The sequence below is a fragment of the Phalacrocorax aristotelis genome, chromosome 6, assembly GCF_949628215.1.
Source record: "Phalacrocorax aristotelis chromosome 6, bGulAri2.1, whole genome shotgun sequence".
Taxonomy (NCBI): domain Eukaryota; kingdom Metazoa; phylum Chordata; class Aves; order Suliformes; family Phalacrocoracidae; genus Phalacrocorax; species Phalacrocorax aristotelis.
This window is the reverse complement of record NC_134281.1, coordinates 52,538,207-52,564,143: the sequence shown is the minus strand read 5'-3', so window position 1 is coordinate 52,564,143 and position 25,937 is coordinate 52,538,207. Positions and strand designations below refer to the sequence as shown.

Here is a 25,937-nt window from a genome sequence, read left to right as displayed (position 1 = left end):
TAATGGAGTAATTTATCTAACATTTTTTAGGTTCCTTTTCCAGTCAGTGGCAATGAAAAAGAACCTTCGGAGAGCAAGTCTTTCTAATGTTTAGAAACATCTTGTATGGTGGAATGCATTACCTTTTCTCTCCTTGGACTAGGAAAGAAATCTGGACAATTAGCCTAGACATAGATTTTCTAAGGCACAAATTAATATAAGAAGTTGATGAGAAGTGTCAAGCACTGGCCTCCTGGATCTTGGACCTGTGCAAAACTACTTCTTTGTTTAGTCTTGCACTCACACCATTCATGACTCTTGGAAGCCTTAATGTCTTTGCACTTTGGTGCAAAGTCTTCAAAATTGTAACAGCTTTACTTTCTGTTTTTCTGTTGTTGTCCTTCTCCTTTATTTAGATGGTAGGGTTTTTATGATAATGGCTCTTTCTTATTGGGTTCTTACGAAAGAAGTGTTGCACTGTTCAGGTGATGTCACTTGTTATGGGGGAGGAAAAACTCCAGCTGTATGAGGCTCTGATAGAGAGGTTTAACCAAAAATAGTTGGAAATATGATAGACTGTTCAGTGCAAAAGAGCAAATTTCTGGCAAGGTTTTATTGATGAGGGTTACTTAAATAATAACTGAGGAATGTTTTTAAAAATATATCATTTTTTCACTATAGTCATCAAGTAGACGGCAGCATCCTTTAAATAAACATCTTTTCAAACCTTCAACTTTCATGACATCTCATGAACCTCCAGTTTATATGGATGAAGATGATGACAGATCCAGTTTTCACAGCCATATGGATACTGCAGCAGAAGAGGAAGTATCGGTATGTCGTTTAAATCAGTCAGAGAATGCTTTCTGTCACTTTAACCTTGTTTAATGAATAATATGAGGGTTAAGCATTTTTACCATAAAATAAATAACATCAAGTAAGTATTAAATCGTGGTAAGATTCATGAGTCATTTTGAATTACAAACACATCATTAATATAAAGGCCCCCAATTACAGAAGATTAATATCAAATCAGAAGGGAAGTATGTAAAACAAGTAATAAACAGTTTTGTCCTGAAACAGCTCTAAAAAGTTTTGGTTGCATATTTTCAAAAAGTGATCTGACATGAGATCGGTTTGAAAACCACATAAACTATCTAGTTATGATTCTGGTTAAAGATGTGTTGTATTAGGAAAGTTACATAGAGCCCTGGTAAAATTTGAATGCTGTTGGTGTCATTGCTTTTTGTCTTCCTTCGCTGGCTGAATTAATTATGGATTTTTAAAAAATCCACTTCAAAGCATGAACTAACAGACTGAGTTGTCAACCAGTAAAGGTATGTGTTCTTAGAGGCAAATTCTAGTAGACATGCTAACCCAAAGTATGATTGCATCATGTAGTGTTCCACTTTTCTAATGTATCACATGCGATGATATTACAAGAATTTAGACATATGTCTTTCCCACTTCCATATAGAGGGACTACATCCTAGTGCTAGGATGCTGGGCAAGATTTACAGCTGGTGTGAATCACTGTGGCTTTACTGTGCTTAGACTGAAGAACCTGACTTGTTAATTTAATTATCTTATTTTTTTTTGTGAGCCTGGTGACATCTTTGGTGTGAAAGCCTAGGTGCATAACAGAAGTATTAAGGCCACCCAGTATAAGTCCATTCATTTTCTTCAGTGACGTTTTTACACACACTGCATAATCTTCCTTAAATTATTAAATTTGCTCATCTGTTACTCAGTCTTAAATCCCACCTTTGCTCACGTTCTGTATTCTCTCTCTGATGGTCTTTTGGTTCATCTACAGATATTCCTGATGACTTTGCATATTCCAATAAGAACCTTAAAAGGCCTGGAAAGAAAAATGCATATTAGAAGAGATGCAGACTGCTATTACTTATCTCAATGGAACCATTATTGAGCAAACATTTTTTCATTCTGTATTGGTTTTAAATATATTTTTTCTAACTGTTCTGAATATTTTCCTAAAACTTTTTTGTTTTTCTATGGTGTCCTAATTCTAAAAAATATAGGCACCACAAATTAACTGGGATTTATTTTAATTTGGGTAGAAGCTTCTGTTTTACTTTTTTGCAGTGATAATGGTGGACTTGTGCCTCTTTTTTTTCCCCTTTTTTTTTTTTTTTTTATACATTTGGCTTAATCTTTTCTTTCTTCACTAGTGCAGCATTTCCAGATGGATATATTTGTGGCTTGCAGTAATGTAGAAAGACACAGGTGAGCTCAGTTACCAAAAAGATCCCCATTATCAGTGCAAAATAGAAGCAATTTGGAAGAAAAAAGAGATCATTAACTATATTAATAATGAATGTGCAGGATTCTGTTTTAATATTAAAAGTCAGGTCTCTTAGTGACAGTGACTGTCTTGGAGAAAAATACTTTGCATCAGCATGGTAAAGAGATTCAGTGTTGCAAGAAAACTATAGGAAAGGTTTTTTTCTGATTTCTTTACGATGGAAGTACCAGGTGCCATTCCCCTGTAAAGACAAAATGTTTTGCCTGGATATTACCAGTCAGCTTGACTGGCATAACCATTCCTGAAAAGTTGTTTTAGTATAAATGAGTTATTCCCAAGTGAATTCCCAACAGCGTGAATTTACTTTTTTACGATTACTTCGTTTTGTGAGTAGTCTAATTATTCTAGAATACAGCTACTTACTATTTTGGAACGAAGTGTCCACCCAGGGACCTATTATAGCATAGTTTATTCAATATACAGTTATTTTGCGCTAGGCAGTTTTTCTCAGAAAAATTTTTGAGATTTGCTTGGAGGGTGAATCCCTGTTCTGTATTAAGAGAACATAGCTTTTCACCACTCAATTTAATCATGTCATTTACCTTTGATTTTTCTGAACATTTGCAGTCCGGTCCTTTATATAGGTTCATAATTACAATTAAATAATAGATAAGGCCTTTAGAAGTTTAACGCTAAAGAGCAAGCCGTTTTCCCTCACTTGAATAAACTTACTAAATGATACAGATTCTTTAATCTTCATGGATTCAGATAAAGAAATTGAAATTATGTCTGTAGACTACATTAGAAGAGTTTTTATTACTATCTTATAGCTGTTTTCCATAGCTGAACGTTCCTGTCAGTATAGGAGCTGAAAACTGCTCTACATCAATAAAGACTTGGCATCTTTGAAAACAACTGACATCTACCAAGTACAGCTGCTACAATTAAATAGCCTCCTTGAAATGGGCATCTGAATTAGAATGAGATCTTCTGTCTTCTCATAGCATAGAGGTCCTCAACCTTTGTGAAAGAAAATTGGCTGAAAAAAACCACAGAAATGGTGTGTTTCTTTAACAAGAGAGAAGAACCAATCTCTGGCAAAGCTGTATGCACCAGCCTGTAGGGAGACAAATTTTCTCATAATTAGGAAAAATAGCAATCTATTTTCTTAAGCTATTAGGAGACAGCATGAAGTAAAGGGATGAACAAATTGGATAACTCTGAAACTTCTGCTCTTCCAGTCATGGAATGATGCTTCTCATCACTTCTTATTCTTACAGGTAGAGGTGAGAAGTTAATACTGTTAAGATGGACTAACTTCAAATAAAAAATACAAATACTGAAGGCTTGGTACTGTCTTGATTTATGGGTCTTTTAAAAATTTGAGTTTGTGCAAAAATTCTTAAAACTGCAATAAGGTTTTGGGTGTCCTTTGGTTTTTAATATTTTCACAGCTCTGAAAGTACTTCAGAAGAGTGATTGTAACTATCCCTAGGATAGTAGTATTCCACACCATCCCACAGAATAGTAAAGATTACCTAACTTGACAAAAGTGACCTGAAATTTCAGTTCTCAAGTATAATATCTGTTGCCACGTACTTAAAACTAAAATAAAGGAGCTTTGTCTTAAACAAAAGCTAAGTTGTCTTCTGCAGCTGCCGTTTTGCCCACAATGTATGGACAAATGGATTATATGCAAATTGCAGTTAAGCTTCTAACATGAGGGGAAAAAACCTAGTAATTAACATTAGGCACTGCTCTCTCCTTTGTACTATGGTTAAGCTCTTCACCAGAAGAAACTCGTTTGTAGAACAGTGGGGTTTTTTTGTTTTAATGCAAATAGAGAAGTATAGATAATACAAAACAAGATGTAAGTTAGCTGTATGCACTGTGTTGTGCTATGTTTTTAAAAATAATTTTCCAGTATGTTCCTAAGTTAGAATATATTGCCAGCATTTTCTCAAAGGTAATTAATCATACCTAGTGATTTATGGAATATATGTCTTACTATTTATTGTATTCCTAAAATAAAGACTGTTTCTCATTTATTTTTAACTATTAACAGGATGAAGAAAGTATTCCAATATCGTATCGAGAGTTACCTGAATACAAAGAACTGTTAGAGTTTAAAAAATTGAAGAAACAGAAACTCCAGCAAATGCATGCAGAAAGTGGATTTGTGCAGCATGTGGGGTTCAAGGTGAGTTTAAGAGATGTTGTTCTTCTCTTATTCAGAGTATTGTAGAAGTTTTCAGAGATCATGGATTGGATTTCCTAAAAAGGCTTTATTTAATATATCAAGTTTGGTTCCTTAATTCTTTTTTACTGTGTCTGCTTTCTCTCATCTTCAACAAAGACAGCCGAAGTAATTCACTCTTTCCGATAGCTCAGGTTTCACTGAATACTGATATTGTATGAAAATTAAGAAACATACTGTCTTTTCCTCATTTGTATTATGAAAATACATCTCTAGAGCCAGGTTAAATCACCATAGAATTCCATTTGACAGTACACTCTGTTTTGATAATGATTCATTGATGATAGTTCTCTAATTACGAATTCAGAATCATTTTGCCTCCACCTGAGGCCAAAGCAGGGACAAAGATTTTTAATGGGAACAGTAATGGATTAATAATTTTGTGTTGTGTTGTTACTATCAAGTAATAAATCACAGAAGTTGAAGCAAGGACACAAAACAATAGTTATGTGAAATTAAGAAAATAAACATTAAGTTAAACTAATATGTTGGCCCAGTATCAACCATTAATAGACGACATGAAAGAAAGGGCATTCTCTAAATTATATATTCTGGTTTGCAAGGGATTTTCTCTGTAGCTATGTTGGAACAGTTTCTTCACCTTATTTAGTGTTATGCAGCTAGATTTATTCTCTAATACCCATTTATATGAGAATGCAGAGATATTCAGTTTGAAGTTTAGTTAAAAATGACTGGAAAATTAAGCCAGCCTCGTTAGTTGACAGTGGCAGACTCAGGCATGGTGTTAGACCACCAAGGTGCTTTTTCATTTTGGTGTTTGTTTTTTTAAAGTTAGCATGGTATGTTTGGTTTGGGGTGAGCTTTTTTTAGTTGGTGGTTTTTTGTTTGTTTGGGGTGGGTTGGTTGGTTTGTTTTTACATTGGCATTTTCTTCCCCAAAATTCAGAACTTTGATCAGACTTCTGGGTAACAAAGTAGCTGCTTTTTCTACATAAAATTCTCTGAAAAGTAAATTGGCATTATGCAGTGTCAGGCATTCAAAGTCTGAAAGTTTCTTTGCAGTCTGAATTTGATTTTATTATGCATTATAGTAAGCTATGAAATTACATTATTATATACTATTTTTCCCTCAGGAGTGCTGCCTTGCTCAGTGCACAGGCTGGACGGAGCTTACCTAATAAGCAATTATTCAGAACACTTTTGGTTCTGCATGGCCTTCAGCCTCATTTACTACACATTATTCAAACTCTACTTTGAATATTGAATTATTGAATCCCTTGTGGGCTTTTTATGGCTTTCATTGCTATAATATCAGAGCACTTTGCAAATACTTTTTTTTTCCTTAGGAAATGAAAGGCATGGTATTATTTCTGTTTCACAGGGGAAAGAGAGGGAAGCTGGAGCACAGAAATTAAGGTCAAGGGTTTCTACTGTCTTGGTTCTCAATTTGAGATAACTGGAACCATATATATGTTTTTTTATAGTGTTTAGCATTATACTGAACTTGATATTGTCAGTGAACAGCTCTGAGTACATTTAGTCCCTCCTCATTATCAGCCCTGAAACTCTGAAAGCCATCTGTGAAAGGAGAGGACCCAGCTGTGACACATCTGTAAGGTGTTTGTAACCCTGAGTGGATTAGTTGTGGCTGGGAACGAGCTGCATTGTGAGTGGATTTCACAGATGCTGTGAGAGAACTTCAGGTTCTGAAGGAGGGTGAGCAATGGGAGCACAGGCTTGTTTCCCACATTTCTTTTTCCTTTTGCAATCCTGTCTCTGCAGCACTCTTCAAAGTTTAGATTTTTTAAAAGTACTCCTAGCATCCAAGTCCCACTTTTCCAGGTTTCCTTTTTTTTAATCAAATATCTTTGCATTTCTGCCTCTCTCCTCTGTCATTGTGAATATTTCATCCAGTCTTGATGTTTGGTTTGTACTTAGTTTCCTCCTCTTCACACCACCCTCTTCTTTCACTTAGCTGCTGTTGTCTTGTCGCTGGTTCTTCTCAAGGGATTAGTTCTTGTCTTCTTGCTCACCTTTAGTTTTAGACTTCTGTTCCCTTCCCTGAATATATTGTCCCACGTCCTTCTTGGCTTTTAGTCCCATCTCACCTATAATGCATTATTTTATTTCCTGAGTTTGAGAGTGCATCAGTTTGCCCTGTCGTGTCCTGATCTGCAGCCCATCAACAGCCTGCTGACAGGCTCTACTGGTCTAGTCTCACTGCTTTCTTCTGCCATGGGAAGTGAACCTGTACTTAGAGATCTCATGTGGATGGACTTAAGCTATAGAAACATCATGTTCATGTATTGTGTTGCAGCAGTTCTTACAGCCATGTGAGGATAAGCAGTTACTGAGGGTGGGACTAGGTCTGCTTTTGTTGAGCAGGAGGATAATGTCAACATGGAGCATTGGGGGAGTGGGAAGCAAAGCGAGGGAAAGATTGATCAGTCCTCAAGGCTCTGGAGGGCCACTCCTGGAGTATGAGGACTTCTTTATCCATTAATACATTCAGCCCATGAATTCACCTGGTGGGCTAATAATGACGACCCACATACATGCCTTTCTATTTGGAGTGTTGGTGTATACTGTTACTAACGTAAGTGATTACAGTACCTGTTTTTTCAATGCTCTTCTATCTGCTTCACAGTGCGATAACTGTGGAATTGAACCTATCCAGGGTGTTCGGTGGCACTGCCAAGACTGCCCTCAAGAAATGTCGTTGGATTTCTGTGATTCTTGTTCGGACTGGTGAGCAGCATACGCTTCTACTTGTTATTTGTAATTAGCTTGAATATGTCTATGGGCCTTAATTGCTGTGTATGTTGGAAATCTTTGCTCCAGCATAGAACACATCTCCTGTGTTAGTGGCAGATACTTCAGGATGTATTTGTGGGAGATATCTTTTATAAGCATATTCTGGATGTCTAATTTTTTTTTCTCATAATACAGTAGACAGAGGTTTGGTAGTGTTAAATAGTGGGGGAAAACTATACTTTGTGAATTAATTGTATCAAATTTGTTATGAATATGTTAATACGATCACTGTTTCTGAAAGTTAAAGATAAGGAAAATATTTGACCTTTAAACTGTTATCTTTTTCTTTCCCTTGCAGTCTGCATGAAACAGAGATTCATAAGGAAGATCATCAGTTAGAACCTATTTACAGAGCAGAGACATTTTTAGACAGAGACTACTGCATGTCCCAGGGCACCAGTTACAATTATCTTGACCCAAACTACTTTCCAGCAAATAGATGACATGGGAAGCAGATCTACCATCTTGGGCTTACTATCCTCTTTGAAAAATAACAATGGCACCATTGTTAATTCTGTGCACATTTTGGAAAGACTCTGCTTTCCCTGAAATGTCGCTCACAGCATGACAGCTTCCTGGGTGTACTTGTCAAACTACAGCTTTGAGCTGTCATGGTTCTAGATCACTGAACAGCAGCTGAACATTCCTAGTGTGCAGAAGGTTTCACTGGGAGACTTTTCTTTCACCACATTAGTCATTTTTAGGTGGTGAATCTAAACACAAAAGAAAAACATACAAAAGGGTGAGCCAGAAATGGGAGCACACATTAAAGATAGAGTAAATTCCAAAGGCTTTGAAGAACTTGGTTATAATGAGATTCAGAGGAGATGAAGTATTTATATAAAAACAGTTTAGTAGCTTGCAGTTTTGTTGTGAAAATAGTTTTCAGCACAGTAACTGACTTCTTTAGGCAAGGTTTTAACCAATGACAGTGTTTGCTTCTAGGATGTACTCTAAAAAATACTCACTGTCTCAGCGATGGTCGGTTACAGGCCTTTATTAAATTGGAGCTGCTTAATCACATTGACTTTCAAGTTTTTTAGTTTTTTTTTTTTTTAAAAACCACAATGAACTCTATTTACCAACAGTGAAGCACTACAGGGGGCAACTGTGGCATTGCTTCCTTAACCAGCTCATGGTGTGTGAATGTTATAAAATTGTCACTCAGATATATTTTTTAAATGTAATGTTATATAAGATGATCATGTGATGTGTACAAAATATGGTGAAAAGTGCCAGTGGTAGTAACTGTGTAAAGTCTCTAATACTCAACATTAACTCCTTTAAAATAAAATACACAGCCTTCTGCCTCTGTATTTGGAGTTGTTAGTGCAACTCATCAAAGAAAACTGCCTAATATAAATCATATATATGGTAATAATTTTTCCTCTTTTGTAGTCTGCACAAGATCCATGAAAGATTGTATTTTTATTACTATTTAAACAGTGATTAAATTTAGCCTGAGCAGTGAGCAAGGGTTCACATGCATTCTTTTATACTGCTGGATTTTGTTGTGCATCATTTAAAACATTTTGTATGTTTCTTCTTATCTGTGTATACAGTATGTTCTTAAATAATGTTCAATTGTCAGGAGAACTGTGAGAAATAAACTATGTGGATACAGTCTGTTTATATATAGAATGCTTGCTGTGACTTCCTTTCTGTGTAGTTCTGACTTCTTAATCGAGATGGAAAACATTAAAAGGACATTTTAATACGTCGTACAAACATTCACTATGCAGACCTGCAAGATGCCCAGCGCCTTCCTCTGCTGTTCATGTCACTGGGACCTGATGGTGCTCTGCGCCCTCTAAAACGTGCTTCGCCTTTTGTGGGATGAGCATTTTAGTTTTCTCAGATCTTACTCGCAAACTGGTCCTTTTCAGATTTTCGTAGCCTCGGCACACTGTATACCATTGTCTGAGAAGCTTTGTAATTATTGTGACATATTTTAGTTAATATATTTTCTATTGAAATGTATAGCTTGTGATTCAGAAACACTTGATTATTTTATAACTGTAAGAGACTTCCAGTTGCTTTGAAACTTGAATGCTCAGAGTAATGAGCTGGAAAAGAAACATTTGATGTAAAAAGATGGCAATAAGAAGGGTAATTGGCTGGCTGCACCTAATAACTATGAACTGATCAGCGTTGAGGTTTGCAATAAATTTAGGTGTAGTTATTTTTGCTTCAGAAAAAAATAATTTTAAGCGTTAATCTATTCAGAAGGTGATACAGTACAGGTACTAAAACACAGCAAGTAGCGTACATCAGCACAAAAATTTACATGATGTATTCTAGTTTTTAATTGGAAAAGATAATGCTCGGAGAGGCTCCCTGATACAACAGAACATGTGCTTTCCGCATCATTCCTGCTGTTCATAGGAAGCTACAGTTGGTGAAGGTGTGTTATCACGGAGAGAATCTGTGGTAATCTTTTGTTTTCTGTTGATACCCTGAAAAAATTACTGGAAGAATATAACAAAAGCACATTAGTGAAATTATGATAAAGTGCAAATATTCAGTCATCAGTGTACGATAGCTTGGGAAGAGCAAAAAGCCACGGTATAATTTGAATGATCGGAAGCAGAAGGTGAATTTCAAGGCTGAATCACCCAAGAAAGAAGTGTCTTGGATAAGTCCTCTTTTTATTGAATATGTATAAATATTTATATTTCCATATGCATGCATATACAGCTATTTCTCTTGCATACATTATGAACATATGCAAATAGATCTCTAATGCACATACACCCATTCAAGCATGGGGATTTTTTGTTAAACAGAAAAGACCAGAAGAAGCAGAAAGAAAAGTTAAACTGAAACTGTATGTTAAATAGTTTTTGTAATTTGATTTAAAAAAAAAAAACCACAGACCAGCTGATGGTTGCCTTTGTTCCCATCCCGCACAAGTATGACGCTCCACACTTTTTAACTTATATTGTAATTAGAAGTAATAAAAAACACTGCAGAAAACCTACCCCGATGAATTTGCAACTTCATGGGAACTCCAGAATATTTTACTGCTTTTTTTTTTTAATACTCCACCAGACAGCTGCTACTGCTTCAAGGCTCGGTTTAGAAAAACCTGCCTTCCCAAGCTGATGCGTTATGGAAGTCTCTCGCTTAAAGCTGTTGTACTGCAGACGTTACTGGTTGCTTAATGGCACGGGTCTGGAGCTGGAGAAGCACTTCCCAGAGCATCAGAGGTAAAATGTAGGCTATGAAAGGACCCAGGAAAGAAGGAACATCCAGGATATGAAGGATAAGAACATACCTAACAGTCCCGTAAAAAATAATTGCGTTAGTGTTTACAGGGCAAATGCCAAGGAAGAAAAAGAGGACAGAAGAATCTGCCCTGACTGCAGAAGGGATGTACTCTGTAAGCATGCTGGTTTGAGCTATATTTTTGAGTAATGTACTGTGCTTTAAAAAGGATTAAACCCACCTATACTGTAACAGAAATCATTACTCCTCATTTTTGTACGTTTTATTTGTATTATGTCTTTGTTACAAGAAAGGTAACTTTAAAAATACAAATCTGCCGCATAAAGTACAACTTTGACAGTAAGAGCAATCATGCAACCCACTTCAGCTGTGAATTCATCCAGTAGTTCCAGTAAGAGGATGCAGTTACTTTACAGGAACGTCAAACAAGCTTTTATTTAGCTACCAGAATACCAAAGAAACGCCACAATACTTTGGTTAACGAAATAGAAATACAATATGATTTTTACAGACTTTTTTTTGCGGGTATTACAGATAAATGGCTTCCTAAAGATGCAAGCACTATGAATCAAATAATCCCTGACATCCTCTCTTTTTTTTTTTTTCCCTTTCTCTTTTCCCAAAAAGTTTTGGCAATGCCAGTACAAGACAACAGATGATGACCTGAATTTTGCATTTGAAATGCTTACAAAGTATGATTTAAAGACATCTTCATACATTCTGGCTCATAGTCAACTTTACATGTAGACTTTAGTTAATACAGTAAAACTGTTGTTAATATGGATAATTACTGGAGCGCACATTTAACTATACAACACAATCATCATTTTCACCTCGGCTCACAAAACTGGGAAGTCGTCATTTATAATATCCTACGACTCCCAGCAGAAGACGAGGCTGTCTCAAAAATGGTGTCTGCTCCATGATAATGGATTGACAGACTTCCACAACACTCGGCCGTATCTTCACCTGCAATTAATTTTTCTGCTTCTTCGTGTAATAGTGTCCTGGGGATGTGTGGAAAGTTTCACTTCTAGCTTGACTAATTCCAGCTGTCTTACCGCTGCATGTAACAGGGAACAGATTTTAGTCACTAAAACCCAAGAACAAGCTAAGTGATACCACAGAAATTAATACCATCAATTAAAATAATAACCTATGAGAAACTTGTACGCAGTAATCTTAAAGTCGGTGTGCGAAATGGTGGATGATGTGGCTGAAGAGCTTGCTGCTGGCCAGGCACTGTCAGACTTCCAATCAAATGCATGAGATCGTGACATACAAACCAGAGCTGCTGTTCACCATGCTGCTTTTAACCCGTGAAGAGCAAACAACCAATAAAACAATACATAGTTCTTAGTGTACAGTTAGCGTACAGACCACTTTCTATCGAGTGTGTTGTCAGAGCAGAGAAAAAAGACTTCGTCTAAAATAACATACCACATGCACAGATTCCAGATACCTCTCAAGAAAGCGGTATTGCTTTGAACAGCGTTTTAACCGTGACCGTCACGTGCGGGTGAGGTGAGGCCGCGTACGCGCCGTTACTGCGTTTCTGTGGGAAAAGGAAATGCTGCTTCTTCCTCTTTCAGAAAAGAGTCAATTGTCTTGCAGACTTCCAGAAAAACATCCTCCTGCGTTCCTTCGGCATCGACCTGTGAAGCGGGCAAAAACCATTACTTTTGATTGAAGTTACAAGGGATTATCTCAGAATCTAAGCACTGGCACAAAAAACTGGTCCAATATAAAATACAAGTTGTTCTGTTTCATGTTTTAAGCATGCTAATGTAGAGGAGCAGCTTCCATAAACCACATTATTCACCGTGTTCCCACAGATTTATGTGCAAAGATCCTGTAGGCTCCATCGTCTGGAGCAAAGTACATGAATCAAATGAGGGAGCTTAAGCTCTTTCTCCTAAGAACCATTGTTGTAAAGTGAAATTACACCTTTGTTATACCGAACCGTTTCCAATGATTTTTAGAAACTATTACAACATTTAATGTCCTCCAAAAGAAACCTAATAGAATGACTTTGATGTCATACCATTAATGCCATGAGTAGCACTGACTTGTTAATTTGTTTCTTGTCATCTGAAGCGTCAGAGCATGTAACGCTGTGACTGACCTAAAAGCTTCCAAATGGCAGTAACTTCACGAGGTTGTGCATTTCTGCGCGTTTGCATTTGCAAGCTTGGTGAACTGGTTCTGGCTTTATGACGACCTTTGGGCAACGCATGTTTTACGTTGGTTCTGCTTTTGTTGTACGAGAACCCACCTTCACTGAAGAAATTCTTTTCTTCACCCCAAAGATCCGTTTTGGCCAAAGGTTGTCCAGGCTGTGCAAGTTTATTTTTCATGACTGGAACTCAACAAAAACTAAGACCAATTTATTTTCCTATGCTGAGGAAGAGAGTGCTGCATTTTAGCAAAGAGGAATGTTGTTTGTAGCCAGTAATAACTATGCGTGTTCCCTAGAAAACGTTAACGTAGCACTGAGCTTTTCTGAGCGATGAGTTTCACGTCCATCCCATGCAGTGAGTGCCGTGCAGGTCGTTACTTGAGGAAGGAGAGCTGTCTTGCTGTCACGCTAGCGACGGAAGAAGCTTCCACGCTGGCTGTGTACGCCACGCATCGATGATTATTCAGTTCCTCTCAAATGCCTGGTGAGAACCTTGATTCTCTACTCAAAAGCAAGCTTCCTCTCTGCTTCTCCATGCTTAGTCTTTCATGCCTGTGCGCCATGGAGTTTGCACATGTTTAAGTGGGGCCCATGACAACTTTGCTAAAGCCTGTTTTTATGAAGTATGAGCTGTGCTTTCACCTCTAGTTGCTGGCCAGGATGTCAGGCAATTGTAATGTTTGATGGGGACATTCCCAACCATCATACTTTCTGCCACCTCTTTGTTCTGCAGGAGAATGAATAAAAGGAATTTCAAACTCCAAAAAATGTATTTTTGAAATAGGCCATGAAATGCTTCTCAGATGCGGTGTCGGCTTGCAGCCAGCTCCTCTACAGCCTGACTGCACTCAATGTACGTTCAAGTCCCTTGGTGCTAAGTCTTGTGTGGGAGTCAGCAGCTGCTCCTTGCAGAGATCCAGCAAGGGTTTGAATTCACGCCCCGTAGCTTGGTTTCACTCTTGGTGGCATCCACAGATGCTGCAAAGTTTGGTCCCTTGTTGCATCCTGTCAGAAGTGCTGGCACGCCCAGCCAGGCTGCCTCCACACAGCAGCTCCAGCACTGGAAACGAGCAGCCTGGCCAACCTTTGCCTGACTGGGTACCGTCCCCTTGGAATCACTGCAGGGACATCTTACAGTGTGAGCTGGACTCCCCTCTCCCCTCCTGGCAAGCTTTCAGAAGCACGGTTCTCTTGCTTCCCTTGCTCTCTGGCACGTTGGTGTTTGCTGACGTTGCTGCTTTATGTAATGCTGAAGGATGCATATGCTGGAATAGTTGGTGAAGCAGCAGGTGGTGTCTTGGAAAGGTCAGTTCTCAAACAAGGGCTGCGTGTCTTTCAGAAGCTTTCTGTGCCACAGAAACAAAGGGTTTATGAGGGGGCTACTTACTAGTAGCAAAGAGAAAAGGGGAATGGTGAACCATTCTGGACCACATGCCTGCCTTCTCCAGTTAAACTAGCAACTCCCATCTCAGCTGTAATAAAGCAGCTTGTTTTGTCTGTCTCAACTGCCAAGTCACCTATTTTCATATGGCTATCCCGCAGGAAATGTACTTCACACAGGGTGAAGGCCACAGCCACTTCAAAGCTCTCTTGTCTTAATAAGTATTTTTATTATCTCTGTATCCCATAAATACATCTGCATTGGGTAGCGGATATAACCTAATCAGCACAGCTGAATGCCATTGGCTTTTCGGCAACCTCTTCTAGAACTGGGGCTGATACTCAAGTCTAGACCTAGGCAGTTGCGATGAAGAATTAGGTTTGTGAGCATGGAAATTGCCACCCCTTATGACTGGCTGGATGCTGCCTTCCTAACAGTCACAGTAAAACATGGATGAGCGTGACTAATGACAGCCCCAGTGCTTCCCATGTTGGCCTCCTAAATAACAACAGCCCAAGTTGTAAAACTAAGTTGTGGCACAAAGCTAACTTAATGTCACAATAATTCACAGCTAGTACCACAGTAATTCAATGACACTCTCTGCAGCTCCAGGAGAGAAAACTGTATTTCTCTTTCTCAGATTATAACAAACCTCACAGTTTAGGACTGTTTTCAAGGTTATTCAAGGCTACTGTCTTCTCATCAAAGTAAGATCCAGATACAGTTTTCTATAGCACTTCCAGTTTAGAAATGCCACTATGGCCTTAGGTAACTTCAATACAGAGAAATTTAATGAGCTTATATGAAAAATGACTGTAGTAACCATCTTCACAGTACAATGTTGCTCCTTTTGGCATTAAAATCAGCCAATTAAATTTTCTGTCATCAAACCTCTGTTTGTTGTAGGTTTGGGGATTTAGAACCCCAAACGTATGCTGCCACTGAGGAAAAAACGACTGTCTGTAGAGAGGATGGCTGAGGACCACCGGTTTCAGAAACCCAGAGCCTCTGGAATAAACTCACTAGTTAGAAGCTTCTCATTGAGGGTCAGTCAAGTTCAGCTGTGTTGTCACTAACATTTATATCTTTGTCATTAAAAAGAGTTATAAACCTCTCAGAGACAGTGCAGTACCTGGTTCTCAGGGCAATGGAACAAGCTGCCTGGAAATCCAGTGGAAACTTGCTGCCCCAATACCTATTCGCATTTGGCATGAATTTCCCGTTGTGTTTTATCTATAATCCCTTGCTAATGTTCCTGATGTATCCTTCTAGACTGGTCTCTCATCTAATGGGCCGCAAACCACCAAGGGGGATGACGTAGAAAGACTTGTTCCCTTGGTCCCCACCTACTTACCCACCCGGGTTAATGGTTCTCTGACAACCTTTTGAAGGATGGAAATAAATTACATACTGCAATACCTATAACCATTGATTATCTAAAGGGGAAAGTACACATTTTCTCCTCCCCAGAGAAACTTCTCACGGGATCAGCACAAAAAGGCTCAGAAGTGGAAAACTGTGAGAGGGTGGATGGTCACTCGTTCTTTCATAATGGTTGTGGAAAATGTTTGTGGTAAGAATCTAGTAACTACTGCTTACCCAACATGTGACGTCAACTGTTTTTAGAAAGAAACAGTAGAACAACACTGTGAAAAAAGAAGGAAAAAAAGAAAAAGGGAAAGGATAAAGAAAAAAAAGAGAAAGAAAAAGAAATGCATTCTGACTGAACTTTGTAGGCTAAGATTCCATAGCCTGTGATCTGAAATAGCGAAGATTTTTGGACATCCTTGCAAACCCTCTGCTCTGAACTGCCTGCCTGATTTGTTATACCCATGCCCCTTTTCCTCAAATGACTTTGACTAGGGAACATGTATTTCAGACACCTACTAGCTGCCTTACCTTAGCTAGGTAGGATCAGTTTTGTCTTGCTTCACTACCAATGCATTGCTCTTCTCCATTCCCTATTACCCTCCTACACACTGTCACTTGAAAAAAGCTCTAAAGGATGAGTCAGATATTAAAAACAATCAGGTTTTTTTTCTCCCTTTCTTCTCAATTGACAGCGGGACATATATTCAAAGGTATTTACCTCTAGCCATGTTAAAACACAAGTAGGTGCCTACTAAATTTTCAGACACACTTTTCTGTCCAGCTGCTTTGGAAATCACTGAGAAATAAATTTAAAACCAACAGTATCTACTTGCTTACTACAGCTACCATAGTGCATTTAGTTTCTTTTCATTCATCTGAAACATCTGATTCCCGCAGAGCCAAGCAGCTTGCAACTGTTTTGTGAGTAGTGCTTTCAGTCCCTGCATTTCCAGTACAAGGCTTTTGTTAAAAAGCACCTGCTTGCTGTCCTTAGCGGCAGGTGGGTGTTCTGTAACTATGAAAGAAATTGTGAAATATTAAACTATATCCCCAAAACATAATTTTTTAAAAATTAGTTGGAAAAAAATCTGAATTATTGTTACAACTACTTTACCTTCAGCAGCACAATTTAGAAAATTAATTCCTTAGCAGAAAAGTGAGCGGAGCACACTGTCATTCTTTGCCCTTCGTTCTTCAGCCAGTTAATCTTCCCTTGTAAATACATCCTGTGAGTGACATTACAGTTCTTCACCTCAGCTGGGTGGATGGAAGGATTGCCATTATTTATTCCTGTCAGGTTCACAGATATTTCATCTGCACCCAAATTCTCCCCCCTTTGTGCATGCCTCACGCTTCCATTGCTGAGCAGGAACACTGACAGGTAATCTTGGGCAAAGGGAGATTTCAGAGTCCTGATCTTTCGGCAGCTTTGTCAGGTCACTGTTCTTGTTCAGAGGTCAGCAGAATGGAAAAATGTTCCAAGTATCATGTTAGTTATTTATCCACGCACATCCACGCACAACAACTCTAGGTTTAGAGAAGGTCATAAAATTCTCATTGATTAAAATGGGAATGCTGTTAACAACCATAGAATCGTAGAATGGTTTAGGTTGGAAGGGACCTTAAACCTTTGTCTCTTCTGTGCAAGTAAAGCAAAGAGGGAATTCCTAATGACTGCAGGGGAAGCTAGGTCAGACTTGAGTATTTCTGTGTCTACTGTGTTTATTAGCCCCCCTCCATCTGTGCTGTAACACCCGTTCCAATGCAGAGAATGAGAAAGCTAATTTGACAATGTACTCTCAAGCACACCTTGACATGGCACGACAGATCAGTGCCTCCTCCGCTGAGTGCTCATCCAACACCTAATGCCCATGCCAGACCTTCTGCTGGCCTTATGCCCAGGACTGGATGTTACATTTGTGTATCTAATCTCCTTGTTTCAGGACAGAAAACTTCTAGACTGGACAAGTTAAACATGCAGCACCGTTGCTGTGTGCTGTTCCCAGTCTGTGGAAAACTTTGCCCAGCCCTAAATCCACTTAAAATGGAGGCATAAAATAATACCAATATGCCAACCTAATTTTCTAGTTAAACAAGCCTATTTAACAATTCCGATTTTCTCTTCTGTGGCAAAGCAGGGACTGGGTGCTACAGTTAAGCCCCACAAGGCGTGATCACTTATACAATTAAACACTATTTCACCTACAAGTATTAGTGGTGCTTAGTCATGCTTTGCAGTAAGCTGGCTAGAAAAGGTTAATACTGAATCTTCATGGCAGTTAAGTGGGATTTAGACTCTAATTTTCCTCTTAAAATCTCGGCATCCACTCCTCTGAATTCTAAAGAAAGTGCATGGCTGGACTCTCAAGGGACATAAAGCTCACATGGGCCTTACACTGAAGAGCTGCTTCTGTTGAAAAAACAAGCCCGGGCAGGAATAACTTTCCAGAAGAAGGCAACTAAAGATTCTTTTAGACCCCATCACTTATCCTGGGATCACAGACTGATCTGGATCTGCAAACAGCACCTTTCAGTAAGAAATCACTTCCCTGAAACTATTGGATCCCACCAGCTTTGCCTGAGAAAAAGAGTGCATGAGCCTCTGGTCTGTATTTACTTGAAGGTCCATAGACTATTTTTAAAAAAATCCGTGAATGTAGATAATTTATTTTCAGGCCTCTTCAAATCAATACTTGTAGATTTACTTTGGTGGCTTTGCCTGAAAGGGATTAGGAAACATATGCACAGTTTTTCAGTGAGCAGAATTACAGAGGCACCAGCATCTTAATGGGAGCATGAACGTCTTCAACCAGTGCTGGTCAATGCTGGAGAGTAATAAAACCCGCTTAGGAACGAACAGATTCCCAAAGCTGAAAACATGTGGTGTTATAATTAAAATCAGGAAGAAAAATATTAAACATGTTAGACTGCCTCTAGGTAAAGTCTCAGTCTTCTGTGTATGCGTAGGGTATTACAAACAACAAAAAACAAGGACTATTTTAGCCTAGCCCCCACAAAAAAACCTGCAGTCGGAAGTATTGCTGATAGTCTTTCTGCTTTCCACCTGAATTTCCTTTCTTCATTCAGAGAACATCAGAGTGGCTGCTAATATTGGTACTTAGCAGTCTGTAAAATATGTTGCTATAAATAAGAAACTAACCCCACGTCCTGGGAATTGCAAACTTCCCCTTTACTCTCTGCTTTCTTCAATACATGCAGCCTAGATGTATTAGCCACTAAAATAGTTTTAAAACTCCAAACCTAAACGCCTATTTTCTCTTGATTTCCCACATAGCTAACAGTGACACATTATGTGTTATCTAGTTCCCTTTGCTTCAAAACAGCTGTTGACCAAGTCTTAACTGTTTTTTGTCTTTATTCTTCAAATTGTTGAGCCAAATAATGTATAGGTTTGTAAGATGTGCATTTACAGGATAATACAGGTTGGAAAGAATCTCAGTGGGTCAGACTGGATAGTCTGACCTCCCGCTCTAGGCAGGGCTGGCCGCTGGAAGGATGCCACTATGCCAGGCACTGTGCTGGAGTTGTGTCACTGACAAAGTCAGGCTGTACGATTAAACTCTTTGAGTTCACTTACCCAGGAAAATGGCCTAGAAAAATTTCCTAAACAAGCATTCATTCCAGAAAATAAATTACTTTGTTTCACAGTATTTGGTATATTTCCAAAACTGAATGTGTTGGGGTTTTCTGGGGGGGTTTGGTTGGTTGGTTGGTTTTGTTTGGGTTTGTTTTGTTTTTTAATTCCAGCACTGTCCACTGCAGAACTGATAGGGAACATTTGGATCAGAATAGCTATTGAAGTCAATTGCCCTGAGCAAAAATGTCCTCAGACCTACTTTTCCACTTCGACTGTAGGTGCAAAGTTACCTTTAAAATAGATTCCCACAACCGTTCAACAACATTTGGTTAAAAAAAAATCCCTTCTCTCACCCAAAACCAATAAAATGTTAACAGGCTGCTTGTATGAAAACTCCATTTGCTTCTGCTCCTTGCTGTACAAGCACCAGGGCTGTGGGCTTGTGCCCGAGGCTGGCTGAGGGTGACAAGGATAGCCTGGGAGGATGCATTTTAAAGGCCTACCTCTGCTGAGCACTTTGGCAGTGTTCTCTAAATGCTGATAAATAGCTGAACATGTACTTGTTCATGTTCAGAGGGGGCATCTCCTTACTTTACTTAAAACCATAACAGAATCCCATCTTTGATAGCAGAGTATTTTATCAGTTTATAAAGAGCAGATGAGGTAGACATTTCAACAGAATACCTGTGTTCAAGAAAAACAGAACACGTTTTTCAACCTTAAAAGGGCATTTTACACGATAATGTTTATAAAGCTGATTTTACAGAGCTTTCATACCCAACAGCTCCATCCAGAAGATGGAAGTACGTTGAACACCTACATTCATCACAAGCAAGTACAGACACTGTACAGACATTTTAAGAAAAACAGTGTAACTACTGCTCAAGCAATGCATGAATATTTTCTAACATGCAAATACACAATGACAGTTTCCCCAAAAACTAATGATAAGAGAGTGCAAAGCGCATATCCAGTTCTGACCCATAGACTAGGCAAGTCCCTCAAGGAGCTAATGAGCTGTAAGCTTTTAAGAAAAGAGTGCCTGTTTTGCTATTGCACAGATTGTGTAGGAGACGGAGCAGAAACTTGCAGCAGAACTATTAAGGAAGGGCAAGGAGAGTCCACATCAAGTGAAATAAGGCAGACCTTGAATACAAAAATCTGTGTGAAAGTATTTAGTATATTTTCATTCTCTTCAGGGCTGTCACTTCCCTGATGCTTCAAAAAGGGAAAACACTGCAGTAGGCACAGCTCACTGGAATAAGATCTCAGAGATACAGAGAGCTCTGGTTTCCTTTGCATCACACTGTGTTGGTGTATTGTGTATTGTACTGAATTCTTAATTAGACACATTCTTGCAATGTTGGCAAGGTAGCTCATCAAAGAAGATACAAAGAAAAGCAGATAATCGCTCTTAAGCTTAAAAAAGAAAAGCAACTGGGGATTTTTTTCCTGCCACTCTGGAGTCTGCCTTCTGTGCACCTACTGTGGGGTTAGTAAAGGACATAAATCAGGACTTGCCCTTTGAGTATCATTTTTCTCAGGACTGTGCCATTTACTCTGTTCTCAGGTCAGGCTATGGCTGCATAAATTACCTGCATGTTTCTCTTTTGGGAACTTAGCAGAGGAGAAGGGTTTGGGATACGTGATTTGCATGTGTTGTGTTTTCTGCCACAGAAAGCTCCCGAAATACTTCCAGAAACTATTATTGGATTCCTTCCATTTTAGGACAAGGAGGATCAGTAGGACTAGATCTTTCTGGAGCTGAACATAAGGGATAGTTTGCCACGATGGAGCAGAGAAATATATAAAAAGAAATATAAAAAGAAATATAAACATCCCACGTAAAAGAGTTTACAGATGTGCCAGCATAGACATCGGTTAATCGCACCGATGGAATTTTTCTTGCTTCTCTGTAAAGTATTGATTAGAGCATAAAAAGAATGCTTCAGATATCACATCCTCAGCAGGCATAAACTGAGGTAATTAATTGAAATTAACATAACTGTACCGTTTGTTCCAGCAGAAATGTCTTTCTGGTGTGCAGGTCTATTTTATTTCAGGACATACACTGTCAGTTTTGTAAATTTAACTAAAGGGCTTTGGATTAACATAATCTTTCATCCTAACTCTGAAAGCCCTTATAGAGAAATAAATCCTAATACTTAAAGAAAAGCTTTCCAGCATTAATGTTTAATTAGAGATTCTATACAGACGAGGTAGTGATTCAGGACTTGTTTTCAGACTTGGGATAAATCTGTGTTTTTATTCTTTCAAATTGTATTGTGGAACTCAGAAGTTTGTAGAAGTTGGAAACAGACCAGGGAAGTGTAAGACGAGAACAAACTGGAAAGCGCAGAAATGAATACAGTTCATAAACCGTGCTGTGTCAGTATTTTCCAAATATTGCTCATATAATGGAAGTAAAAAGCAATATTTTAATTCAAAAGGTCAAGCAATTTACCTTGCATAACTGTGTCTTCCTTTCATAGTATGCAATCACAGGTTTTGATGCTTGGTAATAGTTTTCGATCCCTTCCTTGATGGTTTCAGCGTTATCAAAGTGCTGACCGCTCTGATTTCTCATCAGAAGGTGACTGCTCATGGTTTCTGCAGAGCAGTCCAGGCAGAACACAAGTTTTGGTTCCCCAATCTAGAGACAAAGAAAAACAATAAGTGTCCAAACCGCTGGCCTCGTAAAACTGATTTTGTTTGGATAACTTTAAAAACAAATGCTATCAAAAGAGTCATCGAGGAATTTGTTAGCAAATTACTTGTGCGTTTGTCTGTGCAGAAATTATCCTTATTAAAAAACACATCTTATTTCAGCAGCACTTAGAGATGCCAGTACTCAGGATCTAGGCTGTGCTTGACCGGGCTCTACACATACAGAGAAAAAGAGACATGATCTGAAAAATTCTGGCTACTTGGACTGAAGATGTGTCCTGTTTGTTCATTATTTGCAAGTGTTTGGTAAAAGCTTGATGCAAACAGCACTGGACTCACGGAATGCTTTACAGTTATTTTTTTAGCTTTTGCTTTATTCAAGCTGTGAGGAGTACATTTGCATTCAGGGAGCGGTAAACTATAGCTTAGAATTTCCAGAAGCAATAAAAGGAAATGTCCAAATTAAAGTGTGCCCACTTGAAACGGAAATGAGTAGGAACAGACAGGCTCAGGGACACCATTGAATGCTTGTTATTGGACGTATTCACAGGAATTCATCCTGTGAATTACTTTATGTCACACGCTGTATTATGTCAATATTTGCAGTGTAACTCCACATCATTACTACACGGCACAAAGGAAGGATGTGATATATTCCTCTGCATTTTCAAAATGCTGAGTAATTTCCAAATTCTATGAGAAGCCCACCACTTAGTGCTTTTTGGGTAGAGCCAAACTAGTTGTAAGGGAGAGTCTGCCCTTGTCTATAAACAAGACAAATAAGAATTTATTTATTTTTATGCCTAGGCCTTGGCAAAGATAGTAAATAATTGTCTCTATCCACATTTGATGAGATATTGCAGTATTTTACGGGTGAAAAAGAACTGGCAAGAAAGAGCAAAATGTTCCTTATAATATATTAGGAGAGAGCCAAAAGTTCTAAACACAAATTCCCATCATTCTCTCCCTGAGATGCTGAAAAATATGCATGTCATTTAGCATAAATCTTGCAACACACTGTCCCGCACCCTGCTCAAACACAGCTCGCTCTGACACAAGATTTTGCCTGAGCAACAACCTTTGGGCTGAGTCTAAAGGGATAAACTCCACTCTATCAAGTAAAATAAAGGTGTTACAGGATCAGAGAAAAGTAATATGATAATTTTTCCATGCAGTTATGCATGATATCCTCCAATGACGCTCTCAGGCTTTTTCTCATTCCTTTTTCTTTCTAGCAGGGATTTAGAGAACACCTTTTAGGAAGGAGTGAGAAGCCTTGAGAAAAGACAACTGTTCTTCACACTAGTGACCATTAGAAATTCATGCTTTTACCATGGCTACAGCAAAGAAAGTCTAAATGACTGATATATGGAAACTGCCATTGCTACCTTCGTTGATAGCCCTTAAAGGAAGAAATATTCTAAAGGCAAATATTTCATGGTAGGCCTTCTGCATTTGGCTAAGGATGGCTGGGTTATACTGACCTTTCTACTACCTTAACGACTTTCTGAGAGACAGCTGAAGCCAAGGGATTATGTCAGCCAGTTCACTGACAGGCTTTTATCCCTCCATTTTTTTCCACACAGTTCAGAAAACATTAATGCTATTAGGAGAGCAGTACTGGGTTTTGGGATTAAAAAAGCCAACAAGGCAGTTTTAACAGTGCAAGAGACTTAGGTCAAGAAGCTAAAAAAGATGTGGGCTTAATCAATGATTAAAACAAATGTCCTTTTTGTATAATTGGACTAGGATGGTGAGAAGTTATTTCCTCCTAGCTCCACATGAGGAATTCTGCGGTCTGTTCTAAATTATAATACAATAAATGAGGAATGATTCCTTTCATCAGTTGTATCATCACCTTACAATGATGATATGAAGAGGCCTACTGATTGGTAGGATCAGATAATAGTATCTTGTTTGACAGACCAGGTCTGATTTGCTCTTGAAAAATCTATGTGGCTCTCTTGAAAGTTTAAATGTTGCTATCTTCTGGAATTAAAACGTCACAGAAATATCATTCTTCTGAGTTAAAAATTGCAAAAAGTAAAAGTAATGCCCCTACCAGATATTACAGCAACTTTTACTACTGTTTTGGTTTTGTTTTTTTTAAAATTACGTTTTTCCTGACATTATTTAGCTTAAATAATGCATGCTGTGGGGACATCTGCAGGAAGCCAAACAAGTCTAATGTATTGGGTCTTTACTCTGTCTTATTGGGTAACTTCCACCTGGTGATGTGGAACTTACAATTTAATATTGTTTTCTACTTCTCACCTAGCAGAAAGACTGAATAGGGAACAGAGACATGAGCTTCTCCGGAATTATGGGTAGGTAAAAGGACAATTATATCATAGAAAGGACTCGGGCAAAATTGGCTGGAGAATCAGCTGTTTCTACATAGCTAATTCTGTTTAGGGCTGTCAAGCATTTGGGTATAAGTACTGTTCCCAATGTCTTCTAAATAGAACAGCTCTTTGTTATCAATTATAATGCTTTTTACACATCATGCAGATATGTAGCATTATTCATTTGCACTTTGCCAACATTAATTAACAAAGCCTGATGTCCACCTCTCTTCATTCAATTATAATGTAGGAAGAACTTCTCATTGCCCTTTAGAAAGAACTAAAAGCATTATCTCAATAATGACTCATTTAAAAAAACTTCACAGGCTCACTGAGTGGCTTACAGCCAGCCAAGTTCACCCTGTGAAACCTAAAGTGGACACAACAGGGATGACTTAGCACATTCAAAATTATCGCTTGGGGTCCTAGTATTTTAATCCAAATGTCAAAGACAGCTCAGGTCTACAGGATCTTTTGCTGCTACAGTGTCCACAGGAACTGAAAGGGGCTCTGCATTGGCACTGGATGCATCAGGACTGGTTTGCCTGGCAGTACCTCAGTCCAGGCACTCAAATCTCTTAAGTCCTACTTTATTGCATACACCAGTGTTCACAGGACACGACACACATGCCTGCCAGAAAAGGAGCACTGCTGAAATAGTTCCTCGTTCTACACAAAATGAAAGAAATCTCCGATGTCTTGTTAAAGGTCTGTGGCATTTTAGTAAAGGAACTAATAGATCAACACTTCTGTTAATGGCTTCTATAGCAAATCCTATTGCCCATTACTTTGTCCAGCTTCTGATGCCTAAATCTTGCTCGGCTTTTGTGGTAATCAACTAAATAAAGCAGCTAGCGGTTCTGGGAGAAAACAGATGATTCATTAAAGTTTTATTACCTTTCAAACTTGTATAGGGCATTTGTGGAGTGCAATATGATAGAATATATACTTAACTATTTCCCCTAGTTCAACACTTCTTTTATCCTAAACCCCAGCAAATTCATTCATAGGGCTTATATAGAGTATTTTCTGCAGATTGAGAAATGTACAGCTGAGACTTCTCAGTAGGTCTTAGCACATACCAAGGAAATCGATAATGCTCTGAGCTGCCACGCAGTTACTTCAAAATGCTCTTTTTATGGCTATGCCACCTGTTACTCATCACAAAAATTTAATCTGTGTTTTGCTATTTCAAAGTGGCAGCAAGCTTGAGCAGAGCCAGCTCAATGGTAAGAGATATTAACTGTGAAGATACATGCTTTCATGAACGTACACCAAATAGTGCTTGATGAGATTTTCATGAGAAGTATAGCAGCCATCCACTAGAATTAGAAAACTGATTCTAAAAATGATGCTTTCCACTAAATGTGAATTGTTGCTCAGTTATATTAAATTTGGGTAAAATCAGCCTTTACTTCTCCTGGTATGACAGAGTTTGTGTAGGCGAGGGCAAAAGCTGGAGTTGCTATATTGATGGGGTGCCAAAGTTTCAGTGTTCAGCAGCACAACACTCTTGGATTGGTTCTTTACACATCCCTGTTGCAACCAGTTAAAGATGGGGATCCAAGCAGCATCAGCAGTACAGTTGTATCTTAGTAGCAGTTATAACAGCATTACTATTATATGGTCACCTTGCTCTCAAACTCTTCCGCTTCTTTCAGCTCCCGGGGATACCCATCAATCAGGAATCCTTTTGTGTCCCCTAACTTGGAAACCATGGCTTCCTTCAGTAGCTCTAGGGTAATACCCTGCATTGGAAAGAGAGTTACTTGATTAATTAGTAAGAAATATTGACATCTTTCTTTGTTACACTGACTTTAGTCCTACGCCCTTGAGAACTGCCTTATTTTGCTAAAAGCAGGTCCTGTGAATGCAGGAGTTTTTGTTGTCCT

The 25,937-nt window shown here is 38.6% G+C and overlaps 2 protein-coding genes across 4 annotated transcripts in view; one reads left to right on the top strand and one right to left on the bottom strand.

The window, feature by feature from the left end:
* Positions 1-8,917, top strand: part of ZZZ3 (zinc finger ZZ-type containing 3) — a 60,678-nt gene extending 51,761 nt beyond the window's left edge. For all 3 annotated transcript variants that reach the window (XM_075097897.1, XM_075097895.1, XM_075097896.1), the window contains exons 10-13: positions 661-813; positions 4,311-4,445; positions 7,110-7,210; positions 7,575-8,917. In XM_075097897.1, the coding sequence (XP_074953998.1) occupies positions 661-813; positions 4,311-4,445; positions 7,110-7,210; positions 7,575-7,719 (534 nt within the window). In that variant the 3' untranslated portion in view covers positions 7,720-8,917. The remainder of the gene's footprint in view (positions 1-660; positions 814-4,310; positions 4,446-7,109; positions 7,211-7,574) is intronic.
* Positions 8,918-10,751: 1,834 nt separating this feature from the next.
* AK5 (adenylate kinase 5) overlaps positions 10,752-25,937 on the bottom strand; it is a 96,858-nt gene continuing 81,672 nt past the window's right edge. Inside the window, exons 12-14 of the mRNA XM_075097899.1 lie at positions 25,677-25,793; positions 21,498-21,686; positions 10,752-12,159 (exon numbers count right to left, since the gene is read on the bottom strand). Of these exons, the coding sequence (XP_074954000.1) occupies positions 12,049-12,159; positions 21,498-21,686; positions 25,677-25,793 (417 nt within the window). The 3' untranslated portion in view covers positions 10,752-12,048. The remainder of the gene's footprint in view (positions 12,160-21,497; positions 21,687-25,676; positions 25,794-25,937) is intronic.